General features: G+C 42.4%; 4 protein-coding genes across 7 annotated transcripts; 2 read left to right on the forward strand and 2 right to left on the reverse strand.

The window, feature by feature from the left end:
- Positions 1 to 741: 741 nt before the first annotated feature.
- On the forward strand, positions 742 to 7199 carry LOC108603833 (protein hairless). 4 transcript variants are annotated; one of them, XM_017992972.1, is made up of 6 exons: positions 742 to 837; positions 2148 to 2843; positions 2904 to 3077; positions 3137 to 3987; positions 4048 to 5836; positions 5953 to 7199. In XM_017992972.1, the coding sequence occupies exons 2-6, from the start codon at positions 2171 to 2173 to the stop codon at positions 5979 to 5981; spliced, it is 3516 nt and encodes a 1171-aa protein (XP_017848461.1). In that variant the 5' UTR covers positions 742 to 837; positions 2148 to 2170; the 3' UTR covers positions 5982 to 7199. The 4 variants fall into 4 exon arrangements, with proteins under 4 accessions (XP_017848461.1, XP_017848463.1, XP_017848465.1 ...); XM_017992974.1 differs by having other exon boundaries at positions 762 to 837; positions 2072 to 2843; XM_017992976.1 differs by lacking the exon at positions 742 to 837 and adding an exon at positions 1221 to 1237.
- A 2928-nt stretch (positions 7200 to 10127) lies between these two features.
- LOC108604635 (phosphatidylinositol 4,5-bisphosphate 3-kinase catalytic subunit delta isoform) lies at positions 10128 to 14852 on the reverse strand. Its single transcript, XM_017994184.2, has 8 exons — positions 14791 to 14852; positions 12162 to 14140; positions 11891 to 12097; positions 11240 to 11830; positions 10882 to 11185; positions 10644 to 10814; positions 10462 to 10581; positions 10128 to 10397 (listed from the first exon to the last, which is right to left on the reverse strand). The coding sequence occupies exons 2-8, from the start codon at positions 13907 to 13909 to the stop codon at positions 10269 to 10271; spliced, it is 3270 nt and encodes a 1089-aa protein (XP_017849673.1). The 5' UTR covers positions 13910 to 14140; positions 14791 to 14852; the 3' UTR covers positions 10128 to 10268.
- A 187-nt stretch (positions 14853 to 15039) lies between these two features.
- Positions 15040 to 23656, forward strand: LOC108604067 (leucine-rich repeat serine/threonine-protein kinase 1). The gene is made up of 10 exons (XM_017993331.1): positions 15040 to 15116; positions 15783 to 15942; positions 15997 to 17289; positions 17345 to 19714; positions 19768 to 20149; positions 20211 to 21287; positions 21343 to 22097; positions 22157 to 22783; positions 22839 to 23271; positions 23332 to 23656. Exons 1-10 carry the CDS (start codon positions 15095 to 15097, stop codon positions 23557 to 23559), a joined length of 7347 nt encoding a protein of 2448 aa, XP_017848820.1. The 5' UTR covers positions 15040 to 15094; the 3' UTR covers positions 23560 to 23656.
- Positions 23657 to 23799: 143 nt separating this feature from the next.
- LOC108601440 (glutamate receptor ionotropic, kainate 2) lies at positions 23800 to 27377 on the reverse strand. The gene is made up of 13 exons (XM_017989338.1): positions 27229 to 27377; positions 26786 to 26946; positions 26512 to 26728; positions 26269 to 26459; positions 26019 to 26217; positions 25803 to 25966; positions 25510 to 25740; positions 25251 to 25454; positions 25107 to 25191; positions 24779 to 25055; positions 24525 to 24726; positions 24248 to 24473; positions 23800 to 24197 (listed from the first exon to the last, which is right to left on the reverse strand). Exons 1-13 carry the CDS (start codon positions 27353 to 27355, stop codon positions 23800 to 23802), a joined length of 2682 nt encoding a protein of 893 aa, XP_017844827.1. The 5' UTR covers positions 27356 to 27377.
- Between the last annotated feature and the right edge of the window lie 151 nt (positions 27378 to 27528).

Consider the following 27528-nt stretch of genomic DNA (forward strand, 5'->3'; position numbering starts at 1 on the left):
GTATCTCTTGTGCAATATTACAAGGTGTCTAAAATTATTATTAACTTGTGTAACTTTTGTGCAATTTGAAAAATTTTCACTCATATCAAAAGCGCATAGCATTAATCAACTTAATTATATATAAAATACATAAATGGTAAAATATGCATACTAACATACATACATATTACATTCAAGAAACGACATTACAATATTATTTTAAGATTTATAATAGAAATTTGCAAGAATAAGCAAAGTTGTAATAGCTTTTAAGCTACAGCAAGGGTTGTAATTTGACTAAAAACACCTACATACAGACATTTGTACGCTAGGCCAGCATTACATATATGATTTCGCACTAATTATTTACAAATAATCTAATACTACACTAAACAATACATACAGTATTAATCAGTAATAAAGGAATTTCACGGATAATACATATAGATAACATAAATAATTTTAAAAATCTCTAATGCTCAATGTTTTACAATTCAATAAATGTGAAAAAATTCTATTTAAATATTTAACGTGTGTTTCAAATGTGTGGACACTATTTTTTAGACATCGATAACGAGTAGAGATTTAAGAGCTCATCGCGACGAGCCCTTATCGAGCTGTTATCGGCCGCACTTTATTAATGAAGAAAATTGCGCGATTTGCTTTAACAACAACACGGTCACACTATCAGCAGTTTTCGTTGATAATTCCTTAAAATTATGTTTTAACGTATTTATTTTAGTAATTTATTGGTTAAAAATAGTTGCAAAGTACCTAAAAAAGTTACCACTAAGTTTTTCTTTACACTTTAACTAATTTCGTGCGCGTGTTTTGTGTTAAAATGTAAAAAAACAAATGGTAATTGGAGAACGTTTTTTCTATTATTTTATCTCTCCTCTTTGTGCACGAATGGTGGCCAATTGTTAGTGTGTGTGTGTAAAAAATATAGTATGTAAAGTGGCGAGTTGAAAAATATAAACAGCAACTTGAATTGCAGTTATGTGCAAAGAGCAGTGGAAATAAAGAAAGAAAAGTTTTGCTAAGAATTAAATAAATCAGTTACAACAAATGATAGCAGACGCTCCCCCAATACGATGCCGAGCTGGCATATTTTGTTACGCGACGCCGTCGGTTTGTGCCGCAATTAACGGCCGCGCAGTGCGCAAGGAATTTACAACAACAATAACTACAATGTTGTTTTGTGCGCGCAATAATATAATGTGCAACAGTCAAAAATTTATTAGTTCGTTTAATTAATGTAAGTGAGTCTAACAATTAATTTAGACAGAACACATACAATTACAATAGCCTATTCATATGTTGTGTGTAAATACATGCATACATACATACAATACATATGTATACATGTATTTATGTATGTCCGAAGTCCAATGAGACGTATTGATAACCATATTTCTGATTATTCGTAAATGTTTAACAAATAATTGTGCATTAATATTGCCGGCTTGCTACTTGCCAGTTACTACAGATATTAACTAAATTGCTTATTGTTGTGGCCGTAATTAAGAACGAGTGTGCTCATAACCTAGGACACATTGATTGTTGCACATAAAAGCAAAGCAAGCATGCATGTAAATTCAAGTCGTACGCTAAAATTAAAAATTAAACAAAATGGCAGTTGGTGGAGCACGCAGCAATGTTCTTTGGGTGTGAGCGCCGGATACTCGCTCAGAGAGAGCAAGAGAGCATTAGAGAGAGAGAGAGGCGAATAAGATTGAAGTAGCGAGTCTTGAGTTAACGTGGAAAGTGTTTCATGGTATGCGTTTGCATAAGTGTGTGTGTGTGTGTGTTGTATGTGTAAAAGAGTGGGGAGTAAAAAGATGGAGCATAAAATATAAAAACAAAATCGAAACGCATAGAATACAAGCATAGCAAAGAAAACAACATTTTCTAACATGTATATTGTTAAACAGATTTTAAATTAATCTAAATAAATTTATTAACTGTTTACTAAAGTAGCTAAATACGACGCGTAGCAGTTGTGTACGTGAGCCTGCATGTGTTTGTGTGTGTGCGTGAATGCAAGTTGAAAAGAAAAACAACACTAAAAGAAAAATGTTATAAAAAGCAGGAAAAGAGCATTGAGAGCTGTAAAAATAAATAAAACAAAATAAGTAAAACTAATGTGCGGCGTAAAAATGTTGCAGTTATTGCTGGCACGGCTGCAAAAATGACCGATGAGCGCAACGGCAACGGCAATAAGAGCAACAGCAACGTTAACAGCAGCAGCAGCAACAGTTCCACTAGCACCATTGCCAATTCCAGTCACAGCAGCAGCAACAACATCAATAATAATAATAACAACAGCAGTCACAACAACGAGCGTCTCATTGCAGAAGCTGCTGCTAAATTTTTATTAAAAAATGGCATAAATGGCACAACAACAACAGCTGTAGCAGCAGCAGCAGCAGCAGCAGCGGCCGCTGCCAGTTTATTAACAGCAACATTTCAACTGCCGGCAGCAGCCAATACATCAACAGCCAATACAACAACAACAACATTGCCTTTAGCATTGACAACGACATCCAATGGCAGCACGCCCAGCCAAACAGCAACTAAAGTTAATAGCAGCAGCAGCAGCAGTAGCTCCCAAAGTATTGCAATGGCGACGGCAGCCATTGGAGCAGCAGCAGCAGCAGCGCCAAAGCCTAATCTGGATGTCATGGCCAGCGTGCTGGACTATAGTGCTTTAAATGGGCCAAGTGTTGCCAAGAGCAGCAAATTTCCCAGTAGTGGCAATGGAATTGGCGGCAGCGGCAGCTTTGATATGGGCAGGCATCCAATATCAACGCAAAGCAACAATAACTTGGGCGGCTTGGGCGGTCGATTGCAGTTTTTTAAAGGTCTGTTAATGCTCCTAATCCAAACACAGCACAATTTTTCTAATACAATTAACATTGCAGATGGTAAATTCATATTGGAATTGGCACGCGCCAAGGATGGTGATAAGGGCGGTTGGGTCTCTGTGCCGCGTAAAGCGTTTCGCGCGCCCTCGGCGGCCACCTCAGCCACAGTAACACCTACGTCGGCCGTGACCACAACGTATCCAAAGAACGAAAACTCCACATCATTGAGCTGTAAGTTGTCGCTGCACTTAAGCTTCCTCTCTTTATGCTAATGTTGAGTTTCCTTATAGTTTCGGATGACAACAGTTCCATACAATCATCGCCTTGGCAACGTGATCAGCCCTGGAAACAGACGCGACCACGACGTAACATTTCTAAAGAGCTTTCACTTTACTATCAGCGTCCCAGGCACAGTGTGCTCAACCAAAGTGCAAGACAAGCGGCGCTACGCAAGCGACGTCGCCCCTATGAGCCCAATAGCCTTGCTAGCGAAGAGCAGCAACAGCAGACAATTTTTGAGCGCATACCGTTGAAGGAGAATGCGGATGAGACACTTAAAGCGACAGAAATTGATGCCAAAGCAATGGAGGAAGATAAACAACAGTCTGAGAAGGAGCAGGAGCCAGTGTCGGAGTCGGAGCCAGAGCTTAAAACGGAAGCAAGCAAAGAGCTAACGGCAACGGCTGATGACAATAAGTTGGACAGCGCAGAGTCTAATAATAAAACTGCTGCTGCTGCATCAGAGGCGGAGGCGGATGCAACGACTGTAGAGAAAATGAACACAAGCGAGGATGAAGATGCCATGTCGGTGACAGTGGATGAGCAAGCAACGACAGCGACAGCAACAGCAGCCAGCAGCAACTTGCTAAACGGCAATGTGACTGAAGTAAACGGCGACAGAAAGTGTGAGACGACGGCTGACAGCGAGCTGAAAGAAAAGACAACAATGACAGACATAAGACTTAAAAAGCAGAAAACCCGAGCCAAGCTCAATAGCATCATACAGAAATTGATTGATGGCGTGCCAGCGCGACTGGAGCAATTGTCCAAGACAGCAGCAGCAGCAACGCTGGCAACAGCAATTGGCAATGGCAATGTTGGCGTTGCCAGCGGCAGTCTAAGTCACAACTTGGCACACAAGGTGAGTAAATGATCAAGTAATTAATGTAATGTGTTTGAAATTTGTGTTTTGGCTTTTTAGGTGTCGCCGCCAGCGTCTACTGCAGCAGCCAGCCGCCTGGTTGACTATCATCATCAGCATGTTTCGCCGCGCAAGCGCATTTTGCGTGAATTCGAAAAAGTGTCTCTGGAGGATAACAGCAGCAGCAGCCAAGCAGCAGGTGGAGCTGCAAATGCCGCTGTGGGCGGTAAGCGCAGTCGCGCTAAGAGCGGCAGCACGCCAACAACAAGCAGCAATAGCTGCTTGGGCAGCAGAACAGCGCCCATTAATCTGGCGCCGCCACAAGCCAAAGCAATTGCAACAGGAACGCTTACGCCAACATCAACAGCAACAACAACAGCAGCAGCGGCAACGCAGCAACCAACACGACTGAACAGCAGCTATAGTATACACTCACTGCTTGGTGGCAACAGCAGCTCAAGCTGTGGCAACTCTTCTACTAAGAAAATGAATGAGCAACCCGCAACAGCAGCCATCATCAGCAATGTGCATCACTCGCAGCAGCATCAAGCATTGTATGCACATGCAGCAAACTATACGCGCGCTCTGTTGAGCTCACCCAAGTCGCCGGAGAGCAGCAACAGCAATGGTGGCAAGTCGCCCTCACATTCAGCTAGCAAAAAGCAACGTTCACCGCCCTATGCTAGCACGGGCTCGCCCTTGCCACTGGACTTTGCCAGACGCACGCCACCAGCAGCAGCAGCAGCTGATAGCTACAAGCTTGCTCAAGCGCAGGCGCTCCAGTTGCAACATCATTCCTTTTACGCGCCGTACTCGCCACACATTCCACAACGTGACTTGTTATCACCGCCACGCTCAGCCAGCGCCTCGCCGCGCGAACCAAGCGCCTTAACGCCACATCGCACGGTGCCCAAGAAGACTGCCTCCATACGACGTGAGTTCGCCTCACCCACCACCAGCAACAGCAGCAGCAGCAATACAACCAACACGAACTGCTCCTCACCAGTCGGCGGTGAACGCAGCAGCACTGCATCGCCGGAGCGACGACACTTGCAACTGCAGCGTAGTTCACCCAATGCGGCTGCAGCTGCGGCAGCTGCAGTTGCTGCCGCTGCAGCAGCAAATGCACCTTTGGCCTATTACATGTATCCAACGGTGGCGGCGCAGTTGAACGGCAGCAGTGGCAGCAATGCGGCAAGTCCACATGCTTGTGCTACGGCCGTTGCCACGCCCACAACAAGCAGTGCGGCTGCTGTCGCGGCAGCAGCTGCTGCTGCATACATTCCAACGGTAGTTACACCCACTGTTTATCATCCATACATATCGCCATTGAGCGCCATGCACTGGTTGCATCATTATCCAACGGGTGCAGCGTCATTGTTGCCACCGCCACCACCACCAAGACATCCAACGCATCCACATGCTCATACGCAATCAAGCGCCGCCGCCGCCGCAGCAGCAGCAGCGGCTGCAGCAAGACTTTCACCCCAATCACCATATCATCCATTTGGTTACAATGGCATGAGTGCCGCAGCTGTGGCTGCCGCAGCAGCGGCTGCTTCTGCATTTGGACAACCCGCAGCGACGGCGGCACAAACGCATTTGGCGCAATCGCATGCGCTGCTGCCGCCACCCACACACTTGGCCGAGCATCGAGCGCATACGCCAAAACTGACTGATTCTTGTACTGACCAAATGTATGCAGCGTCCAGTCAACGCAGCACCAACAACAACACCACCACCACCACCGTCTCCAATTCCCCGGTCAGCTCCAACGCTGGCAATGTTGGCAACTCAGTACAATCCGCAATGTTTCAAAATAGTAGTCTAAGGAATGAACCAAGTTCAGGTAACCGCAGCATTTAGATCATCATTGCAACAACAATACTAATAATTCTTAAGCTAATATTGATTACAGTTGCTCTCATAAGGAAACATTTTAATACAACTCTTATTATTTTGCAGACTTACCACTGAATCTATCAAAGCACTGAGACAAATTGCGTTCCACATCCCTTAAGTTGGATAAATCTTCGATTTTAGTTACATGCTTGCACTAATAGCGCTTAAGAGGACATTCATAAACTACATAAATTATAACATAAGTTAGCTGTTATTTTAATTGTAAACGCATTGTTTTGGAAATTAAGCTAATTTAGGTTTGCTAATTTTGTAAGGCCCATAAATCGGACTAACTAATTATCTAGCATGCTGCTTAAAGTGTTTATAAAGCAGTTGCCAAAACTGTTCGGTTCGCTTAATCGTGTTACTGTTTTTTTTCGGCCTGCAAATTTGTATTTTACATTTTCACATACACACACACACACACACACACACATAGAATTGCACGTCCTAAAGAATCTCAACGAAAATATTTTATATATTGAGTCAACTTTAAATACGCGCCTAGTACTTATTGTTATTTTAATAACAATAAATATTCATTTGTGTATTGCACACAAGTTGGCTTTAGGAATTTTTTAAAATTCAATTTCCTGAAAACAGACTGAACTTACACACAACTCTTTCTTTTTTTTTTAAAGAAAAACGAAAATATATACAAAGTAAATTTGATTTTTTATAGAATGCGCGTGCCTTTCAACATGAATATAAAAACCTAGGAATTTAAACAATATAAAAAGGAGAGATATAACTACTTACAAGACAAATACTAGTTACAAATTGATACATTCGCAGTTACTACACATAGAGGTCCAAATGCAGTTGCATAAGCTGCTAAAAATTTAATTGAACGACTAATTTTTGTATTGAGTAGTTAGCCATACATAAAAGTTTATATATTTTAAATGATCATATCTAACGAAGATTATTTGAAATGCATGTGAAAATGACAAAGGTTGAACACTTAACACGTCTTCAACTTTTTTCATTAAATACAAAGTAGTTATTTGTATGTATGGATACTATGTCCATTTAATTGTTGTCTTCAAGCTAAATCTAATTTTTTTGACTTAACTTGCACTCACCAATTGATATATTGTTATAACGCCCAGTATGGTTTTACTTAATACAAAAGTCAGTCACTTCATCAAACTATGATTGCAAAGAGAAATGTACAAAAAACATATACAGAAAGAAAATATTTACAACAAAGATGAAAACCTATATATTTCGTACAACTGTTAACTGCAACTAATACAAATAATGAATAATAAATGCATACAGAGTATATTCCTAAAAGTAAAAAACAAAAGACAAAAATATTTCTCATATTTTCTAAATTATTTATAATATAATGCAAATGACTATTTATATCTTATGCTATAAGTAAAAAATAAAGAAGAAATATAGCTGTAATTTTTGTAAATACAGTATTTTTACACTGACAAAAACAATGTAACAACAAAACATTAAAAGCGTAATCACTAAACCATAGTTTATAATGAAAAAAACAACGTATTTTTTTACAAGCTGCTCATTTGATATACTAACATGTATACACAATAATCAAATCAAAACAGATATACAAACAATATCAGAACAATTCCATAACACTAAATATTTCACAATTTCCAGATTACATTTTTTTAAATGAAGATTATTAGCTAAGTCTCTAATATTTTTTATATTTGTTTATAACTTACACAAAAAAAAAAAACAAAACAACGCTGTAAAAAAAGGTTTCAAACACTATTAAAACTGAATATATATTTATATTTAAAAATCGGATATATATATATAAATATATATATATATTATATTATATGTATATATATACAAAAAAAATTTACTTTCGTTACAAATTCGTTGCGAAAGAAGAGGACCGAGTGTAAAAAATTAAAAAAAACAGCAACCCAAAAAAATAGTTTTGACAAACAAAAATTAAAAATATATTTAGATGGAAAAAAAAGAATTATTGATGGTCAATAAAAAAATCTGTTAAAACTAAAATTGAAACAATTTGGAGGTTCTAAATTGGTTACTCTTGGAGGCCTTTTTAAAAAATTGGACAATTAAACCAATTATGAAGTCGGGCAATTTTCAAACTCTTGTAAAAATGAATTTAAAAAACAAAAACAAAAAAACGCCAATTATTACAAAGTAAGTGCAGTGAAAAAAGCTTTAAAAATTCATATTTAAAATGGTAGTGAAACTTTAAAAAAATATTTTATAGCGTTTTTATGGTGTTGTTATTTGATCCCAAATTTTATTTGCAGATGCCATCCTCCCACGAGTCTTAAACAAATGGGGAAATTTTTTTATCGAACCCAACACAAAGGAATTATGGTTATTTAAAGTATCTCAGAGTTAAAAAATAAGGCCTGGAAAACACTTCTGGGCGGAGTTTTTTTGGTTGAGATTATAGGGCCTCTCAAAAGTTAGAAAGTTGATTAAAGAATATAGAAGACGCCATTTCATTTTGGTTTTTCGGATAAATAAAAAAAATGTTTTGGACATAGGTTTTAGGGCAACAAACCAATGCTTGAAGGAGTAACTTTTGTTTTTAAATTTCAACTTTTGCAAGCTTAAAACTCGGCTTTAAAAAAAAAAAAAAATCCGATTCCAAAATGCGCCTTGTTACGTCAATTATGTGGCGTTGGAAAAAACACAACTCAAATGATTATAAAAATTTATGATTTAATAATTTATTGGCGAAGTAATGAACAAAATAGTTTAACAAAAAGGACATTTTATGAAAAATATCGCAATTTTGAATAAGCCCGTAAACCTCAAGCCGGGAAATTGCCATGCGATTGCGGGAGGTTTCATTGCTGCCTTGTTTAGGGACTCTTGAGATGCATTAGAATTTAAAAAAACTGGATTCAAAACGTGGGAAAAGTCTGAAGATTTTCGATTATGTTGGCCAAAAAACCGGTGAGTTTCAGACTTTTTCAAAGCTTCCCAAGGCTTTGGAAAAAAACCGCAACGTGGTATGATGTAAAAAATTTTTTAATTGATGTAAACGATTTTCTTCTTTCCAAGTTGGAGAGCGGGCATTCGCAGCTATTTGCCAATGAGAAAATACTTACCTTACCCTGTCCATCCACCATACTTACCTATCATCCTATCAGTATCACCCAATTCAAATTGAACAATTGGTTGTTGATGTACACAATAAGCACGGCATAGGAATCCACCTGTTGCTCATTGAGTAGCCAGTCATCAAACAATCCTTAAGTTGACATAAGTTGAATAATAATTCTTCAAATTTTATTTGGCCTAGTTTTGTCTAAGCTCATCTTAATAAATAAAAAAATATACTAAATTTGTTACGATCATTCGTACACTAATTATACGAACTTTAATAAAAGCAATCCAAAATGTGTAAGTGTTGAATACAGTCTATCGCAGAAGCACATTTGTTTATTTATTGTTTTTTATTGTTAATATTCTTTTGCACGCTTCGTGTCGAGGATAACATACATCTCTTATATGTGTATATATTTATATATATATGGATTTCCCGGCAATAGTGTATTATAATTACATTTTAATTGTTTGTCATGAATATGTATATATGCAAATATACATATCTATGTAATTTCTTTTTATCAGCTAGCCATTTATGCTATTAATATTTTGACATATTACAAAAAACCAGTTAACTCAAAGAAAAAAAATACGTTTTGTTTGCTTGCTTTGTTTTTGTGTTTTTGTTGTTGCTTAATAAAACAACAAGTGATCGCAAAATAAATCGTGTTAATTTATAAACCGTAAACATAATAGGCAACTAACTTATCATTATACAAAAATGTATTTTACTTGCTAAATCAAAAATTATTATTAATAGGATACATTGATTACAATTTAAGTAGGGACTCTATTTTGAGTGTGTGTGTGTGTGTGTGTGTGTATGCGTGCTTGTATAGAAAAGAAAAATGAAAACAACAAGAGTATATCTGAACACAAAATCATTTTTACAAATCGGCAAACAAAGAAACTTAAAGTTCAAAAGTGTACAAGGTAAATTTAGCAATGAACTTGACAAACATAATGGCTATGAATATTTATATATGCATGTTTTTGTATTTGTATACGTAAGCGTGTGTGGTGTGGTGTTGTGTTATCCTTTGGCCTAACCATTTAATGAAAAACCAACATTGTTTTGGAACCTCCGTTTTTTATGTATTATATATAGTAATAATTAATTAATTTTACTACGTTCTCGTAGGGACAAAAAAGGAAAACAAAAAGAGGGAATATAACAGAAGCAGGTGTTTGTCGTAGTAACATGTGAGGAGTGTACTCGATGTGGATTTACAATATGCATATCGCAAAAATGATTGTTGTTTTAATTTGTTGTTGTTGTTGTCTGAACTTTACTGTTTGTTGTTTTTAGAGAAGTTATGCGAAGCCCAATTGAGTGAGGTTTTCCAAGAGTTGGATAATGCTTCGTTTAATTTCCCTTTGAAATGCTTGCGTGCATTCTCCTCCGTATAGTCCAGCACCTGTAATAAGCATGAGCAAACAATAATTGCCTTTGTAAACACAATGTTTCAATACAAATCATACCAAAGTCTCGCGTAAATAGTTTAAATCCTTTTCGGAGGATAATTCCGGCAGTCCCGTTGAAATCATCATTGAAAACAGCGATAAAATAAGGCAGCCGTGTTTTCGTAAAATCAGAAATGCCTGCAAGAATTTAATAATAAAGTATATATGTATATATATATATATATATTGCTTATGCTTACGCGTTCGCATAATTCCTGAAAGTAGCAAAACTCCTTAGCCTCGCGATCGTTGCAGCCATTGTTGATGACATATACAAAGTCGTGAGTGAGAACAAAAGGAACACGTTCGCGTTTCACACCAAACTTCTCCTTAAAGTGTCCTAGTATATGACCAAAGTCAATGTGAAATAGCTGCAAATAGCGGAGTTACAAGAGTAAGCATAGGAACGACAATTGTTGACAAGCTATTTGCACACACCTGCCCATTGCGCTTCACCATAATGTTATCCGAGTGACGATCGGCTACGCCCAGCACATATGTGGCTACACAGTAGCCGGCACAGCTAAGCGTAAACTCCTTAATGGCCTTATTGAGTTGATCTGGATTCTTGTGCTCTTTCAGCCAGCTATAGAGCGAGCCCTTCTTAAACGGCGATGTGGCTGAAAACATGCCCCTCTCCTTTTGTATATTCGCAATAGTTTCTGCATCGCAGACTACTTCAATCATGCCCAGACACTGCTCCATGCTTATGCAGTTGTAAATATTCATACGCAAGTCCAATCTGCAATAAAACAATATAAATATATGCATATTATATAAACTTTGCATGCATTACCCTTCGCGTTTCCAAAGCTGATCCATAACGCGCAGCATCTGTAGCGTCAGCATATCCTGACGCAAGTCATCGCCATTCTTAAATATAATCGAAACGTCAGCCGTTGTTGTGGGATCCATATTTTCAAACACCACCCACAGTGGCTTCATTTTGCTGTCCATAACTTTACACTTCTCAGGCGTTACACGATTGCAACGTATACTTGGATTCAAAGGACATTGAATACTTTGAAATGCACCCTTGTCATGCTGATCACGTAGAAATGCCTGCAGTACATGACGTCCCTTCTCCTTGCTGCCATTCTTTGCTATAACCGAGCCATGCTTGAGTGTTTCCAGCACCTCCAGCTGTTTGCGCAGTGGCGTCACATGCTGCTTGCAGCCTTTAAGATACGCCTTCAGTAGTAAACCAAATCGCATTTGCATGCTGGGTCTTTGCATCTCGGAGCGCAGATGCCAAAAGAAGTAATGACCAATGCGCTGATTGCGCAATGCACGCTCCAGCAAAAATATCACCAAATCGTTTTCCAAATACGATTCATGCTTGATGGCCTGCACCAATTGCAGCAGATACAATAAGAGCTCTTCATCTCTGTAAATAGTTGAATTTAAATAAATTTTAAGCGTTAAATATAATGCTTGATTTGCTTACTTTAGATTTTGCAGACATTTCACAGAGAAACGTCGCACAGCTGGATCGGGATAGGCATAGTCTAGCAGCTCCAGCGAACGTTCAATGTTGATAAGTTGCCACTGATTCAGCAGATACCAAATGTCCGCGACATCATCGCGCTCTTTCCAGTAGACGCAGTGCAATAATATGGACAGTTCTTCAGGGAATTCGCGCATTATTTCGTTTCTACAAATAAATTAAAGAATCAATTAAATGACAGGTACGTTTCCTTTAGGCTTAAGGCACTTACCTAAACTCCCAAATGGTATTGCGATCCTGATCAACCATTTCATATATTTTATCCTTGCCCGTATAGTTGCCGAGCACAACTTTTAAGTCGCGCAACATTTTCTCCGTCTTGGGTGGCTTTTCGCTTGTGGCGCGCGCACGATCCGTTGCATACTGCATTACCTCCTCCTCGCTGGGATAACGTAGCAATTCATTGCTGTCCTTGTCGCCTACGCCAGATTGGAATGTCAAATGCACCACGGCGCATTCGTCTCTGCGCGGATTGGATTCAATGGTGCCCAGCGGATGGAATACCTCATCGGACTGTATATCATCCGCATATGTCCAAGTGAATAGCGACTGATGACCATGCCGCAGCTGATGCTTGTAATCAAAGATCGCGGTATTAACCCAGGCTAAGGGATTAGTATTATAGGCATCATCCTTTTGAGTGCTATTGTTGTTCGATGATTTCTTGGAGCGTGACATCTTGGTCACCTCGTAGACAACAATGCAGAGGCGTGTCATGCGCGGCAAGTTGCGCATTTTTATATCAAATTCCAGTCTTTGTTCCTCAAATTGAAGCTCATGCGAAGTGCCCGAGCTGGGTGCGTCCACACTACGCTGAGCACAAAGCTTATGCTCGGCATGATAGAGCGCCACATGGACGCCGACTTTAAAGGCACGCGCACGATCAAAGTTGACATTGCTAATGCCATGCAACAATAAACTGAAATTCATATGCCCGGGCAAGTCCCAAATGGACTTGGCCGCCGGCCGCACTACGGCCACCGCACGCTCTGGCTTGGGTAGACGCTTAGGGCCCAGACTTTGCTCATTTTGATGATTAATATACGACTCGAGACGTGTGACCAGCTGCAGCACCACATTGGGCACTGCCGCATCCGAGAGTGTCTCTTGTATATAAAGGAACTGTATTAACGGATGATCGCCAATTAGATACTCATCACGTCCACTAACTTTGAGTATATAATCATTGGCACGATCGTTCATCTTCATTTGCGAACGACTCATCTTTTGCAGCGTATTTAAAATTAAAGTTAGGGGTGTGTCATGCTCCAGCACAGACAAGGTAAAGGTGCTTTGATCATTCTCTATCTTCACAGCAATCAGAAAATTTGATGTAGGATGACGCTGTCTTATTAGCTCCGGCATGGTGGCAGCATTGGCCAAGCGCAAAGGATGCTCGTAGAGCAATCGCTGCTTCCAGCTATACTTGGAGCGTTCAATTTCAATCGCATCGCATATAATTGTGGTGCGCCGGCGAAAGTCATCCACTTCCTGCGTGCCTTGTGCATTCTCATGATCAAAGGATTTGCCTATAATAGTGTTGACCATTTTATTCAACTCATAGTCGCTGGACAAGCTGCTGGCATCCGAGCGTTCGCCCAAACGTAGTAAACCAAAATACGGTTGCACCTCGCTCAAGCGTTTGGTTTCATCTATGCAGGGCTCAATGCCATAATTGGAAATGCTGTACACCTGATAATCACAGGCATCCTTAATTAAATAACCCAAGGGTCCACATTTCGATTGGTGCACTATTTCCGCCTTAACTTCGCGTATGCTGGCACCAACTTTCATCCATAATTGAATCAACTCTCCCGTGGGTATAAGACACTTCAAATCCACAATATCCGGTGGATCTCCTTTCCATAATTCTATAGCGTACGTAGCACTCAGCATATTTTCGTAGCATGATTTAAGCGAATGCTGTTGGCATTTACTGTACGGTGGCACTTGGCACATGTCGCAGTCAATTGTTAATTTAATTTGTTTATTGTGAAAATGACGCGTTTTCTTAGCGCTTGATCTGCTTCTTCTTGTTGTCTTTTTAATCGTTGCATGTAGCTGTAATTTTCTTATTTGTTGTTATCAGCACACAATGTTATTGTTGTTGTACATAGCAGTTTTCCCTTTTTCCGCTTTTGTTACACTTTTTGCTTATAAGCGCCCATCGCAAGGGAGCTCCAAGTCCAACTTGAAAAGAAGAAAATCACAACAATTAGTTTTAAAACGAGTATTAAAATTTAGATCTGATTAGGAATTATATGATTTGTAATTAAAATTGGAAAACTAGCTGTACGGATTTAGTTAGATTTTACTGTAGTTATTTAAATTAATTCCAAGTGCAGTGCAAATTGTATAAAAACATTGTGCTAATATTTAGTATGAATCATAGTGTGTTACGAGAGGGGGGAGGGGGTGGAGACGGAGTCAGGGGTCACGCTGATGAATAAGTTGAAATCAGAAAATAAACTAGAATAAACAAATTCTGTTAACACAAACTTGATAAAGCTAAGGGCAACAGTTGTGTTTTTTTTTGTATTAATTATTTCGCAAAAGCAAGCCCAAGTCTGTGCATTCACATTCACATTCACATATGTACGCAAAAGCGTTACTATTATTAATTTTTGCACACTTTTAATGATCAAAACCAACACAACTGTGCCAAATATATTGTTAGGGTACACATCAGTTACGCGGCACACACAGGCAGGGCCCCTCTGGGACGCAAGATATATAAACGCATTTGCAAGCTTTACAATTGTCTATTTTCTAAATATACGCACATCACTAATCAATTAAAGATATGTTCCTTCACGTAGCTATAATGTTTATTTGCTTACTTGCTGATTAAAGGGAATTTTTATTGTTTTTATAAATCTGTATTTTACTTGTTGAAAGAAAGTCTTTTTTATTTTAATCACAGCGCGGATGACAGTGTGTTGTTGCAAATGTATTGTGCGTGTTATCGACTACTCGATTAAACTGTAAAACACAATAGTTGGCAATACTGGCTTATGGGTAAACAAAGTGAAAATTTGGCAAAACAATTTAAGCATTTTTGCACAATAAGCATGTAAACAAATTTATTAAACTCGCTCTTGTGTATAATATGCATGTGTGCAGCGTGCGCGCATTGACGGTAAAATGAACGATGACTCGGACGACGGTAAGTGTGTGGGTGCAACTCCAAAGATTCAGTTTTGGTAAAAGTCAATAGGGAGTGCGTAATAAGGCCAAAGGGGTAATAAATAATAAATGCACATACTATTAATAGCACAGCAGTGACGAAACGTACAATGCAACTAGTGGCGTGCATGGCGATGTGAACCAAAATAGAATGCAATAATGCAACGAAAGTAAACAATAATAATACGCATGGAAAAGCACAACGCATGCCCCTGTCCAAGTGGTGTACCCTGACCCATTATTAGGCTCAATATGCAACAGTTGTTTTCTAGTCGAGTTGTGTGTCTTGCGCACTGCGTGCTGTCGGCGGCAATGAATGAACTGTTGGCCTCGTCCGTACAGCGTGGCATGATTTTTGACAAATGCATCGATTTTCCAAGCTCAGTTGAGCTGTAGACACCGCCGTGTATGGTACGCTGTAATGGCATAGAACGGATTTGTGAACTGAGTTTGAGTTTGAATTGTGGCTTACATAAGCATGTCCTGGAAATTTGTGGAGCGGCCCAAGCCTGGCACTGAAACAGCCTTGGAAGCTTGCGATTACTTTGTCGATGAGGTCATTGAGCCCACGCGTCAACTGGGTGTGACACATAAGACTCAAACTCTTAGTGTGAATTGTACTTTTCTAACGCCCAAAGTTTTGCAGATGCTCGCGAGGAAGTGCGTCTGATAAAGCATGGCGAGCTGCGAGCGGCTGTCAGCGCTGGAGATGAGCGCACTGTGCGCGTGCTGCTGGAAGCGCTGGGAAGAGAACGTCAGATAATTGTGAATATGGCACCAGCTGGTGCCAACACATTGCTATTTATGTAAGTTAAAATACAAGAGTATGAGTATTTAATGTAATACTGTTTGTTTTGCAGTGCTAGTCAGTCGGGCTTTGAAAACATTACACAACGGTTACTGGATGCAGGCGCCGATGGACGCGCACATGCAGTAACCAAATACTCACCATTGTACGCAGCTGTGCACAATGGTCACTATGGCATATCCAAGTTGCTGCTAGAACGCTTCTCAGAGCTGGTGCAGCAGGCAACAGTGGAGCGTTGGCTGCCGTTGCATGCGGCCTGCATAAATGGGCATATCAAGCTGCTGGAGCTGTTAATTAACTATAACTATCCCGACTACCTCTATGAGACATATCGTGACGAGGACGGCCAGTGGGAGTGGCGGCTGCCCTTCGATGCAAATGCTCAGGATGTTACAGGACAAACAAGTCTTTACATAGCCAGCTTGCTGGGCAACTGTCAGCTGCTGAATGTGCTGCTGAAGTGGCAAATACGCTGCCAGCGCACAAGCAGCTTGAATGAAGTCAATGCGGCTGCGACAGGCACAGGCAGCACTGGGACGGCTACAGGCTCTGCCAGCACGCCCATAACGCCCACTCGCAAGCGTATATCATTTGGCATACAAGCCATCATGTCCAAGTTGCACATAAGCGGCGAGGGTGAGGACTTGGAGCAGCAAACGCAGCAGTCTATGCGTTGTCCCATTCATGTTAATTTGCTTTGCGGCGCTGCACGTGAGACTGCGCTGCTGGCCGCTGTGCGTGGCGGGCACTTGGATGTGGCGCAGTCACTGCTGCAGCATGGCGCCAATCCCAACATTGTAGCAAAGCCTGTGGAGGATCACAATGATCCCAAGTGCAGCGAAGAGATTTATGGGCTAAGCAATGTGCCCATTGCAGAGGCTTGCAAGCAGCGCTCGCTGCACATGTTGGACTTGCTGCTGAAATATGATGCACGTGATGACAATGGCACTGCCATTAGCATTGCCATTGCCAGCGAAGATGAAGCGTTGCTTAGTCGCTTGCTAGCGCGACGCGTGCATCCCGACTCGGACTATAAGATCAACAAGAAAGGCTTGCCCACGCCGCTGGAAGTGAATGTGTTTCAGCCCTCGGCTAGCAATATAGCATATAGCGCCATGTTTCCCAATGTGCCCACTATTGTGGATTGGCATAGTCTCACGGTCAATGTGCAGCTGAGCTTTGTGCGCATGCCTTGGCTGGTGAGTGGTGTATTGCAGTTGAATCCCAAGTTGACAGCACATCCACGTTTAAATGAGGTGGCGCTAACTGCTGTAACACGCATTGATTTCTCGCATAATCTGCTAACCAACATTCCGTCGGAGCTGTTCAATCTGGTTAGCCTAAAGTAAGTTGCATATTTGCATATAGAATGATTAGCTGATCTCTCCATTTGCTTTTAGATATCTGAACCTAGCGCAGAACAAAATCGTAGAGCTGCCAGCGCCGCTGAATGGCGGCAAGAGCTACAATTGCCCTGTCTTGGATGAACTGTTTCTACAGGACAATCAGCTAACCTGCTTGCCTGCTGCAGTATTCCAACTGCCCGCCTTGAGCATGCTGGACATATCCAACAACAAGCTGCAGCAGCTGCCGTTTGATATGTGGCGTGCGCCCAAGTTGCGTGAGCTAAACGTCGCATTCAATTTGCTGCGCGAGCTGCCTGTGCCGCCCATGCAGACGAGCAGCTCACAGTGGAGCTTGGACAAGCTGCAGCTGTTGCAGTCCTGCGAGCAAACAAACAACAACAAGCCACATACAGTCTGCCTGCAAACATTGACGCATCGCAATTTATGGTCCACAGCGCTAGATATAACAGACAATGAGTTGAAGTGGCAGCAGCAGGACGAACAGCAACAACAACAACAAGGCGCGGATAAGGCAACGATTGGTGTTTCACAGCTGAGCAGCTTGAATATAGCAAACAATTTGTTTACCAGCATACCAGTGGCTTTGCCTTGCCTTGCGGTGCATTTGACGCGTCTAAACATGTCCTACAACAGTCTGCGCTCCATGGGACATGTCACCAGCTATCCTGCAACGCTCAAGCAGCTGGATTTGAGCCACAACGAAATCAGCTGTTGGCCAAGTTTGCCGCGCATAACCGAATCCGATCCTCATTTGCTATGCTACAGCTATGTGCAGTTAGCCGATTCCATGGAAGAGCCTGCCTACAAATCTACAAGCAGCAGCAGCAAGGGCAGCACCTGCTCCTTTCGCGCTTCAGTGCTAAAGAGCGTCTGTCGTCATAGACGGCACTTGCGCCTGGAAGCGCTGCGCACGCTTATCTTGGCGGATAATCTGCTGACGCGCATACAGCTGTCCACAGATGATGCTACAACGCTGTTCAATGAAAGCGAGGATGCCGACTGGAGCGTGGTGGGCTTAAACAAATCCAAAGTAATATTTCCAAACCTATCCATGCTGGACATGACCAACAATTGTCTGAAGGAAATTCCCGCCTCGTTGCATGAGCTGAGCAGCCTTTCGGTTCTGAATATAAGCGGCAATGTACAGATTACAGACTTGCCACCGCATCTTGGACTGCTCTCACGTCTCTGGAATCTGAATACACGTGGCTGTCTGCTGCAGGAGCCGCTGCGTTCGATGATTGAAAGCAAAAAGCACAAGACTATGGATATAATAGGTTATCTCAAGTCCATTTATGAGGATGCACAGCCCTATGCGCGCATGAAGTTGATGGTTGTGGGCTCTTGTGGCATTGGCAAGACCACGCTGCTGGATTTGCTGCGTCAGGGCGTGGGCAGCGGCCAGGCAAGCAGCGCCAGCGCGCATAGATCACGCGCCAACGAGAATCACTGGGCCAAGCGCATGGGACACTCACGCAGCAGCTCACGCTCACAGCGTCCAGCGAATATATCAACTGTGGGCGTGGATATAGGCACTTGGATTTGTGAGAAACGCAAACGTGCTGCAGGCTTTCCGGCCATTGTGTTTCGCACTTGGGATTTTGGTGGACAGCGCGAATATTATGCGACACATCAATACTTTCTTTCCAAGCGCAGTTTGTATTTGGTGCTCTGGAAGATAAGCGACGGGCACAAGGGTCTGGCGGAGCTGCTGCAGTGGCTGGGCAATATACAAGCGCGTGCGCCCAACTCGCCAGTGCTGATCATAGGCACGCACTTTGACACTGTGGGCGACAACATATCCGCACTGCAGGCGGAGCAGCTGCAGCAACTTATACGTGAAAAGTTTATAGCCATACCAGATGCAGAGAAGATTGGTCTGCCGCGCGTTATCGACTCTATTGAGATTAGTTGTCGCACTTTGCATAATATTCATCTATTGGCTAACATTATATATGACACTGCGATGCAGCTGCGTTCGCCTGGCTCCAAGGAGCCGCTGCTGCTGCAAAAGATTCCCGCCAGCTATATTGCCCTGGAGGATATTGTTAATGTTATTGCCTGCAATCTGCGCGCAGCGGGTCGCGATCCTGTGCTGGATGCTGAGCAGTATCGCTGCCAGGTCACTGAGCAAATGCGTCTGCATAACTATAAAAGTTTTCGCGATGCTGCGGAGCTGCAGCAGGCCACCACCTGGTGTCATGACAATGGCATTCTGCTGCACTACGATGATGCCACATTGCGTGACTACTACTTCTTGGATCCACAGTGGCTTTGTGACATGCTCGCGCATGTGGTAACGGTGCGTGAGATTAATCCCTTTGCGCCCACGGGTCTTATGAAGCTCGATGATCTGCAGCTGCTGTTCCGCAGCGTTCAGGCACAGAGCAATGGCAATCGCAGGTGAGTAGCTGGCACTTTATGCATGGAATTTTCTAACTTGCTTTTATTTTCAGTTACATTGTAAGCTTGCTGAACAAGTTTGAAGTAGCATTGACCTGGGATTCGCGCACGTTGTTGATACCATCGCTGCTGCCGCTGCAGGAGTCGCTAAGCTACAATGAAGGCACCACAGTCAAGTTGCTGCAACGTGTGCGCGGACGCAATCATAATCTGGGCTGCTCGGTGTCGCAGGAAGTGAATCTTAACAAGCTCAGCTATGAGGCGCATACGCCACGCACTTCACCCGCTTCATCTGCGGCCAGCAGTCAAGGTCTGCGTCGCATGCTACTGATGACTTACTTCCCCTCAGGCTTTTGGTCGCGTCTCATAACGCGCGTGCTGGCAGATGAGCAAATCATTGAGGCTATTCGAGGTGTCTATGTGGCAGCGCAGGATGTAAGTCGCCTTTAATAAACTCACATTAGAAATTAATTGAATTGTTTTGAATGCTTTGCAGAAATACTTGGACTTTGATTTGCGCAGCTCGCTGGAGCTGGAAACACAATGGAATCTTTGGCAAACAGGCATATCGCTTTACTACGGTCCCATACTAATCTTTCGCATTTGGGAGCTGCCTTTCCAAAATACGGAACGCACTCAGCCTTGGCGCACGGCTACGAATCGTTTCAAGCTTAAGCTTGATGGTGTTTGGAGCGATGTCAACTTGAGCAGCTCTAGCATATTGGAGATATACTTTCCACTGCTTAATGTTTGCGTCTATGAGGATTTAGATGCTGGTGAGCGCCAGATGCTAGCTGAGCTGCAGCCGCAGCTGTCACAAGTGGCCAAATTGCTGGCATTAGTTGTAGATCACATAGATCTGCTGCTGGAGGATTGGTATCCAGCGCTGGGCACTCGCTTTGTGCACACCTCAGAGGGACGTTTCTTAATCACACGCTTGGTGCTATGTCCACGTTGCTTGCGTAAGCTGCAGCTGCAGAGCGCGGAGCCTGGCGAGCGTGAGCCTAGTCTGAATGGAGCAGCGCGTCCTAGTCGCAGCGGCAAACGTGGCGCTTTCTATTTGCATGGCGCTGCTGATGGTAGCGAGGATGGCGCCTTGAATGTTTTCTCAGCTTATCTACATGCTACTGCAAGTCGCGAGCGCCGCTCCGCAGACTCTCTAGGCGCTGGCTCAGACGCAGACTCAGGCGTGGGTCCAGACTCGGCTTTCTCTTCGCGCAATACGTCCGTCGATGGTCATCCGGTGTATGCCTCGCATCTGCCTGATAACTCCAATGTGTGCTATGCCTGGATGGTGGAGGAGTGCATACTCTCGGTCTACAATCAAAGCAAACTCAGTTGCCCTGTGCATCTAGAGCAGTCCATGGCGCAACTGGCGCCGGATGTTATCTTTGCAGACATTCCAGACAAATATACAATTGCTACGGATTGCATTATCAAGGGCTCGCTGCTGGGACGCGGCGCATTTGGTTTTGTATTCAAAGCCAGTTGCAAAGTGCGTGGGGCTAGAGCTTTTCGTGCTGTGGCTATGAAAATGCTGCAGCCAGTGCCGCCAGGTGCGCGTGCCAAGGAGGTGAGTGTGAGCACCAACACAATTGCCAGCTTATTTACAACATTTTCTATTGCAGAGTGCCTTGCTTGCCTACAAAGTAGCCTTGGGCAAATGGGATCGTGATCCGCTACAACATTCCTGCAAAGCTTACTGCACAGCGCGTCAGGAGCTGGCCGTGCTGCTTACGCTGAAGCATCAGAACATTGTGCCCTTGGTGGGCATTTGCATTAAGCCGCTTGCCTTGGTATTGGAGCTAGCGCCGCTGGGTGGTTTGGACATACTACTCAAGCAATATAGACGCAGTGGCGCGCACGTGGGTCCACATACATTCCAAATGCTGGTGCTGCAGGCAGCGCGTGCTATCGAATATCTGCATCGTCGTCGCATTATCTATCGTGATTTAAAGTCGGAGAATGTGCTAGTCTGGGAGCTGCCTCAGCCACACAGCGAGGACAGTCCACGCAATCAGGTGCACATTAAAATTGCAGATTATGGCATTAGTCGTCAAACTGCAGCAGGACTTAGCGCCAAGGGCTTTGGCGGCACAGAGGGCTTTATGGCGCCTGAAATAATACGCTTCAATGGCGAGGAGGAGTATACGGAAAAGGTGGACTGCTTTAGCTTTGGCATGTTCATATATGAGAACATAAGCTTGCGTCAGCCTTTCGAGGGGCACGAGTCCATCAAGGAGTGCATACTGGAGGGCAGTCGCCCGGCTTTGACACAGCGTGAAACGCAATTTCCAACCTGCTGCTTGGATTTGATGGTGCTTTGTTGGCATGAGCAGCCGCGGCGACGCCCCTCGGCAAGTCAAATTGTTTCTATACTCAGGTATGTGTGAATTCCGTTGCGCTCATTACATTTGATTGGAATTTTTGTTTGTTTTATAGCGCGCCTGAGTGCATACATCTGTTGGATGCAGTGGCACTGCCCCATAGCGAAAAGATTGTGTGCGGCGCTTTTCAACTGCTGCCCGGCAGTGGCTTGGAGGAGGATCGCGCGGGTCCGGAGCTGTGGCTGCCTGCATTTGGCTCGCGCATTGATATATTGGACGTCTCGCTGGCGGGCAGCTTATTGGAATGCAGCAGCATCAGCTGCGCGCCGCCGCCGCAGGCACAAGCGCAAGAGCTGCGCGCGCCCAAGACGCCAGAGAATTCGGCTGCAATGCGCGCTCGTTCGGCGCAGCGCTTGCCCAAAGTGAACATGTTGTGCTGTTGTCTGGTGGGCGAGGCTATTTGGATGGGCGATGTGTCGGGCAATCTGCATGCTTATAGCACTGCTAGCTATGCGCACTTGTTCTCGTATATGCTCGATCCTGCCATCAAGTCGGCGGTTATAAGTTTGGTCTATATGCCTGGCATAGCGCGTGTAGCTGTGGGCACGCACAATGGACGCGTCTTCCTAGTGGATGCCACACAAATGCCCAGCAATTGTGCCTTTGCCGAAGGCAGTTTTGTGTTGACTGAAATCTGTTCAGGGTTTGTGCTGCATGCAGCCTGCTCAGTGCTAATGGATGGGTGAGTTGCATCATCATAATTATCATTCCATTATTTATATTATTTATATTTGCAGCGAGTATGAGCTTTGGTGTGGTGAGATTGCTGGCAAGATCAATGTGTTTCCGGTTAATGAGTCTGGCGTTTGTGGCCATCAGGCTCTGTGCCACAGCGAGGAGCCCAATCGCATTGAAGATGTCAAGGTGGCACGACTCTGCAGCAATGAAAGTCACGTCTTTAGCTGTCTGTATCCTGGCTGCATGGTGTACCAATGGGGCGCTGTATCCAAGCGCATTGAAAACAAGCTGGACTGCTCCAAGCTGCTGCCTTGCTCTGAATCGCTGCAGAGCATTGCCATTGATGAGCATGTGAATCTTATTAAATGCCAAATCTCAGCGCTGGCGGCGCACAACACTGAGCTGTACATAGGCACAACCTGGGGCTGTCTAATAGTTGCCGAGCTGCAAACATTGCGTCCAATTAGCGTATTCAGACCCTATGAGAATGAGGTAAACTAATCATCATTTTATTAACATGCATTTATATTAATTTAATGTCTTACATTGCAGATTAAAGCTATCATTACTATACCCAGTGCTAGTGTGCCCTTGATAGCTACACTTGGACGTCGCTATCGTTCGTTAATCTCGCGCTATGTGGACAACGCAGAGACTGGAAACCATTCCCAAACCAGTGTGGCAAGCACTCCAACGCATGCTGCTGCCAAGTCTATGCCACCCGCAGATGTGGATAACCATATACATTGTCTGCTGTGGCGTGCAAAGCATTGGACCTAGAAACGATCTCAATTATGTGCAACTACTTCTTTAGCTTAAGAAGACTTTATTTATTTAGGCAACTACAGCTGTTTAACTAATAATATTAATAAATACTAAAACCAAACTAAAACCATTGGCTTATTATTTTCGTTACAGGATTTATAGAACAGCAGGACTGCAGGACTTTTGTTTCATAATCGTTTGATTATATTATTTATTTATTGCTGCAGTTGCTACGTTAAATTTAAATTTAAAAATTTATTTAGAGCCTGCTGACATAGACGATTGTCGACTGCGTGAGTAAATAGAGGCAGAGTTATTAAGCACACGCACATAATTATTAAAGTCTAGCAGGAAGTCTAGCTCCTCCTTGAATGCTTCCTTTATGGACACGCGATAATGCCGCGCCTTCTTTATAATAAACAACACCCAGCTTATAATGCCATAAACCAAAGCACAAGCGCTACCTACGCAGAGCACAACGAAAACACCTTTTAAGTTATCCATAGCCAGCGGTGTAGCATCGGGCGCTTCCTCCTTGGTGGTGCAAATGCCAGAGCCCACCTCGTTCCACCATTTGTTTTTCAATTTTTCCAGTACACCTTGCTCCTGTAGCTCCAGCATGGCATTATTGAACTTATCGCGATGCGGCCAATCTATAAATAAATTGCAAATATTAAAAAGTCATTTTGCAGGCTTTACTCACATTTGCGCATGGCTATGCCATAACATTTCTCATCTAAGGCATCGCCTATTTTGGTTAAATTGCATTCACGCTTTGTATTGAATTCTATAGATGTGGATTCCATAAGAAATGCATAGTTGGTGCTACGCTTGACACGATCTACGCCCTCCTGATTGCTCTCGGTCAAGTACTCGGGATGCGCTGTCATAAATTCATCCATTTTTCTATAGCGGTCTTCCTGCGAGGACTGAGAATATGCGTTAAATTTGTTATAAACTAAGTAGTTGGCTTTGCTTACTAAAAAGAATTGCCTGGTGGAGCCCGTTCGCTTAGCGCCATAGATAACACCATCTTTGTTTTCAGCCAAATCATCAACGTTGTTAATTAAGCTTTGTGGATTTTCAATGGTCAAAAAGGCAGCCAAATTGGCAGTATAAGAAGATACAACAATCAAGGTAAAGAACCACCAAAAAGTGCCCACAATGCGCGTGGATAAAGCTCTAAGAATAAACAATATTTATATATATATTTTTTTAAATATTTAGCACTTACTTGGGTCCTATTTCAGAGCCTTGCTGCAGCAGCGCGCCTGTAGTAAACCATATAGAGTTGCCTATAGTAAATTGATTTTCAAGCTCTTCGGGCTCTTCTATGCAAGGATAGGGATTATCCCATTCACTTGGCGATAGACGGCCCAAGATGAAGAAGCTGAGTGAAACGCCCAGAAAAGAGAAGCCCAGAAACCACCAGACTTCCTCAGAGAAAGGATCCATGAAAGTAAACAGATCTGGTGTTGCCTTTTTTGGCTTTAAGAAAAGTATGGAAATGCCTGAAAACAAAACATGTTAAATGTATAACTTAGAATATATCAATAGCTTACCTAAATTCATAAATGGTATGCTAAAATCTATAGCTTCCTCACGCTCAGCTGTGATAGTTAGATCGGTAATAGCCAAGTCAGCGCGCTGAAAAGTATACAGCATATATTTATATATATACAAAAAGGTTAACATTTAAAACTTACGCCATGCATAATTTCTCTTAACATGCCCGTCGATACATTGGTAGATTTATTGTATGAGCCATAATTATTGCCACCATTTTTAAATGTGAAATTAAAGCCCAACTTGTCAGCCAACTCCTTGATCAAATCCACGCCATAGCCCTCATACTGACTGTTGCCCTCCAGCTGCTTATAGCTTTCCACCAAACTAGCATACGGCTTGTTCTAAAAACGTTGCTTTAATTTATGATGTCATTTTGCTTCAAGGCTCATGGCTTACCGGCACTGAGAGCAGCACAATAAAGGTTTGATTCGCCAACGAATTGCTGATGCTATCAAATTGTGAGTTTGTAGATGCCAAACGCTCCGCTCGATACTCGCGTTCCTCATCCCAGGTGCCCACTTTAACAATACCCGAGGGCTGCAATTCAATAACATCCAAGTGATAGCCTTTGCGCACATTGCCCTCAAAATAAATGGGTCCAGTAAGCAGTCGCTGCCGCAGACGCAGCTGTAAGAAGTAAACCAAATATTAGACAGCGCCTTTAAATAAAATATTTAAATTAAGCTTACAGTGCGCATATAATTTTTAAAGGACGAGCCATCATCGCGCACACTTTCAGTGCGTTGTGAGCAGTTCTGAGGCATAGGACTGAATGGGAGATTCTTTAAAGTTTCAGCAAACAGCTGCACTGCATCAAAGGTGAGCGCCATTTCGACAGTTATGGGGCAAGAGCCTGTAATTTTTAAAAGTTAATAAAGTTTATAGAAAAGCTGTAGACAACTTGCCATTGCGAAACTCTTCTTGATCCACATTGTAGCCCAATTTTTGCAATACTTCCTTAACAGCCATTCTGTCTGGCGAAAACAAACGCAAGCTTGTTATGTTGGCTTCACTGTACTTGTACTCTTCCAGATCAAAAGAGTGAAAATCCAAGTTGCCTATTATATAGCTATAGTCTTCGTTTATAATGCCAACTTGTTGAGCCTGCAAAATGTTTAATTAGTAAATATATTTTAAGACTGCAGGCAAACTTACTTGATTTAGAAACTCTGGTATTGTTTCTGTAGAACCAACAACAACAATGCGATTATCCTTGGATTTGCGCACACGTCTTAGCACAGGCTTATAATTGCCATTTAATTGCATATCATAGCGTAATACGGTGACAACTGGACCATTAGTGCCAAATAGATTGTTGAGCTCATTTAAAATGCTCAGATATTCAGCTAGAGTATATAGTTTATATTAACTGAATGCTTAAATTGCAAACAAACTTACCCGACTCGTAGAGAAATATAAAGCGTGACCACTCAAAAGCAGTTATAAGACTGTAGAGCGCCTTGGATAAATCAGCTGGATGTGGATGCAGATTGAAGCCCTCAGCATATTCACTCATATAAGAATATATATGCGGTATGTCCATGGCATCGCATATAGACATCAAATGCACAGCCGTATGACGAGATGAGGGTCCAAACACGCCAGCTATGCCCGTCTTTAATAAAGAAAGAGCAATCAGCTACAGTTTAATTAGATTTAGCATGTATATAACCTCTAGCATTCTGCAAAGTGTGCCATAGCTATGATAAGCATCCCCATAGTTAACTTCTGCCTTTAGCGCCGACAGCGATAGACCCAGTTCCTGATTGGCCACATCTATAGCATGATCAAATATAATATTCATTTGCTCCGTATTCTGATCCGTAAGCAGTCCTAAAATGAAGAAGCAAATCAGCAAGTGTCGTCTGTTTATTGCCGGTTTGTTGATCAACAAAAGCTTGTTACACAAAAATCATGCTCTATATCTAAATATATACTTAGTAGAAACGATTACCGACCGAAACTCAAACAAACAAATACTTAAAAACATTTTTATGAGCTTTTGGCGTTGATGGAACGAACAGCTTGTTCTCTTTACGAGACATTAAAAATAAATGGCTCATTGCATATATTTTTCTTTAGCAGACTGAGTGCTAAAATGAAAAAAAGACTTACCAATTGGTACGCTGCCTGTATTCTGTAAATTATTATAGTTATCCATAGCATAATTGTCATCATACTGAGCCAGCAATAGGCTTGGCAATAATATTGCTAAGCTAAAAATTATATTGAGCTTGTGCATATTAATATATAAAACTATTCAATTTGCGTATATATACACATATTTTTGCATAATAATCTAAGCACTACGAATTCTTAGACCCGTTCGCGTTGAGTTAAAAACGACAACTGTGGCCACATCTCCAAAATATGCTGCATGGAAATTAAAAAATTGAGTAAAAGTTGCCAAAGCTT

The sequence above is a fragment of the Drosophila busckii genome, chromosome 3R, assembly GCF_011750605.1.
Source record: "Drosophila busckii strain San Diego stock center, stock number 13000-0081.31 chromosome 3R, ASM1175060v1, whole genome shotgun sequence".
NCBI classification, from domain to species: domain Eukaryota; kingdom Metazoa; phylum Arthropoda; class Insecta; order Diptera; family Drosophilidae; genus Drosophila; species Drosophila busckii.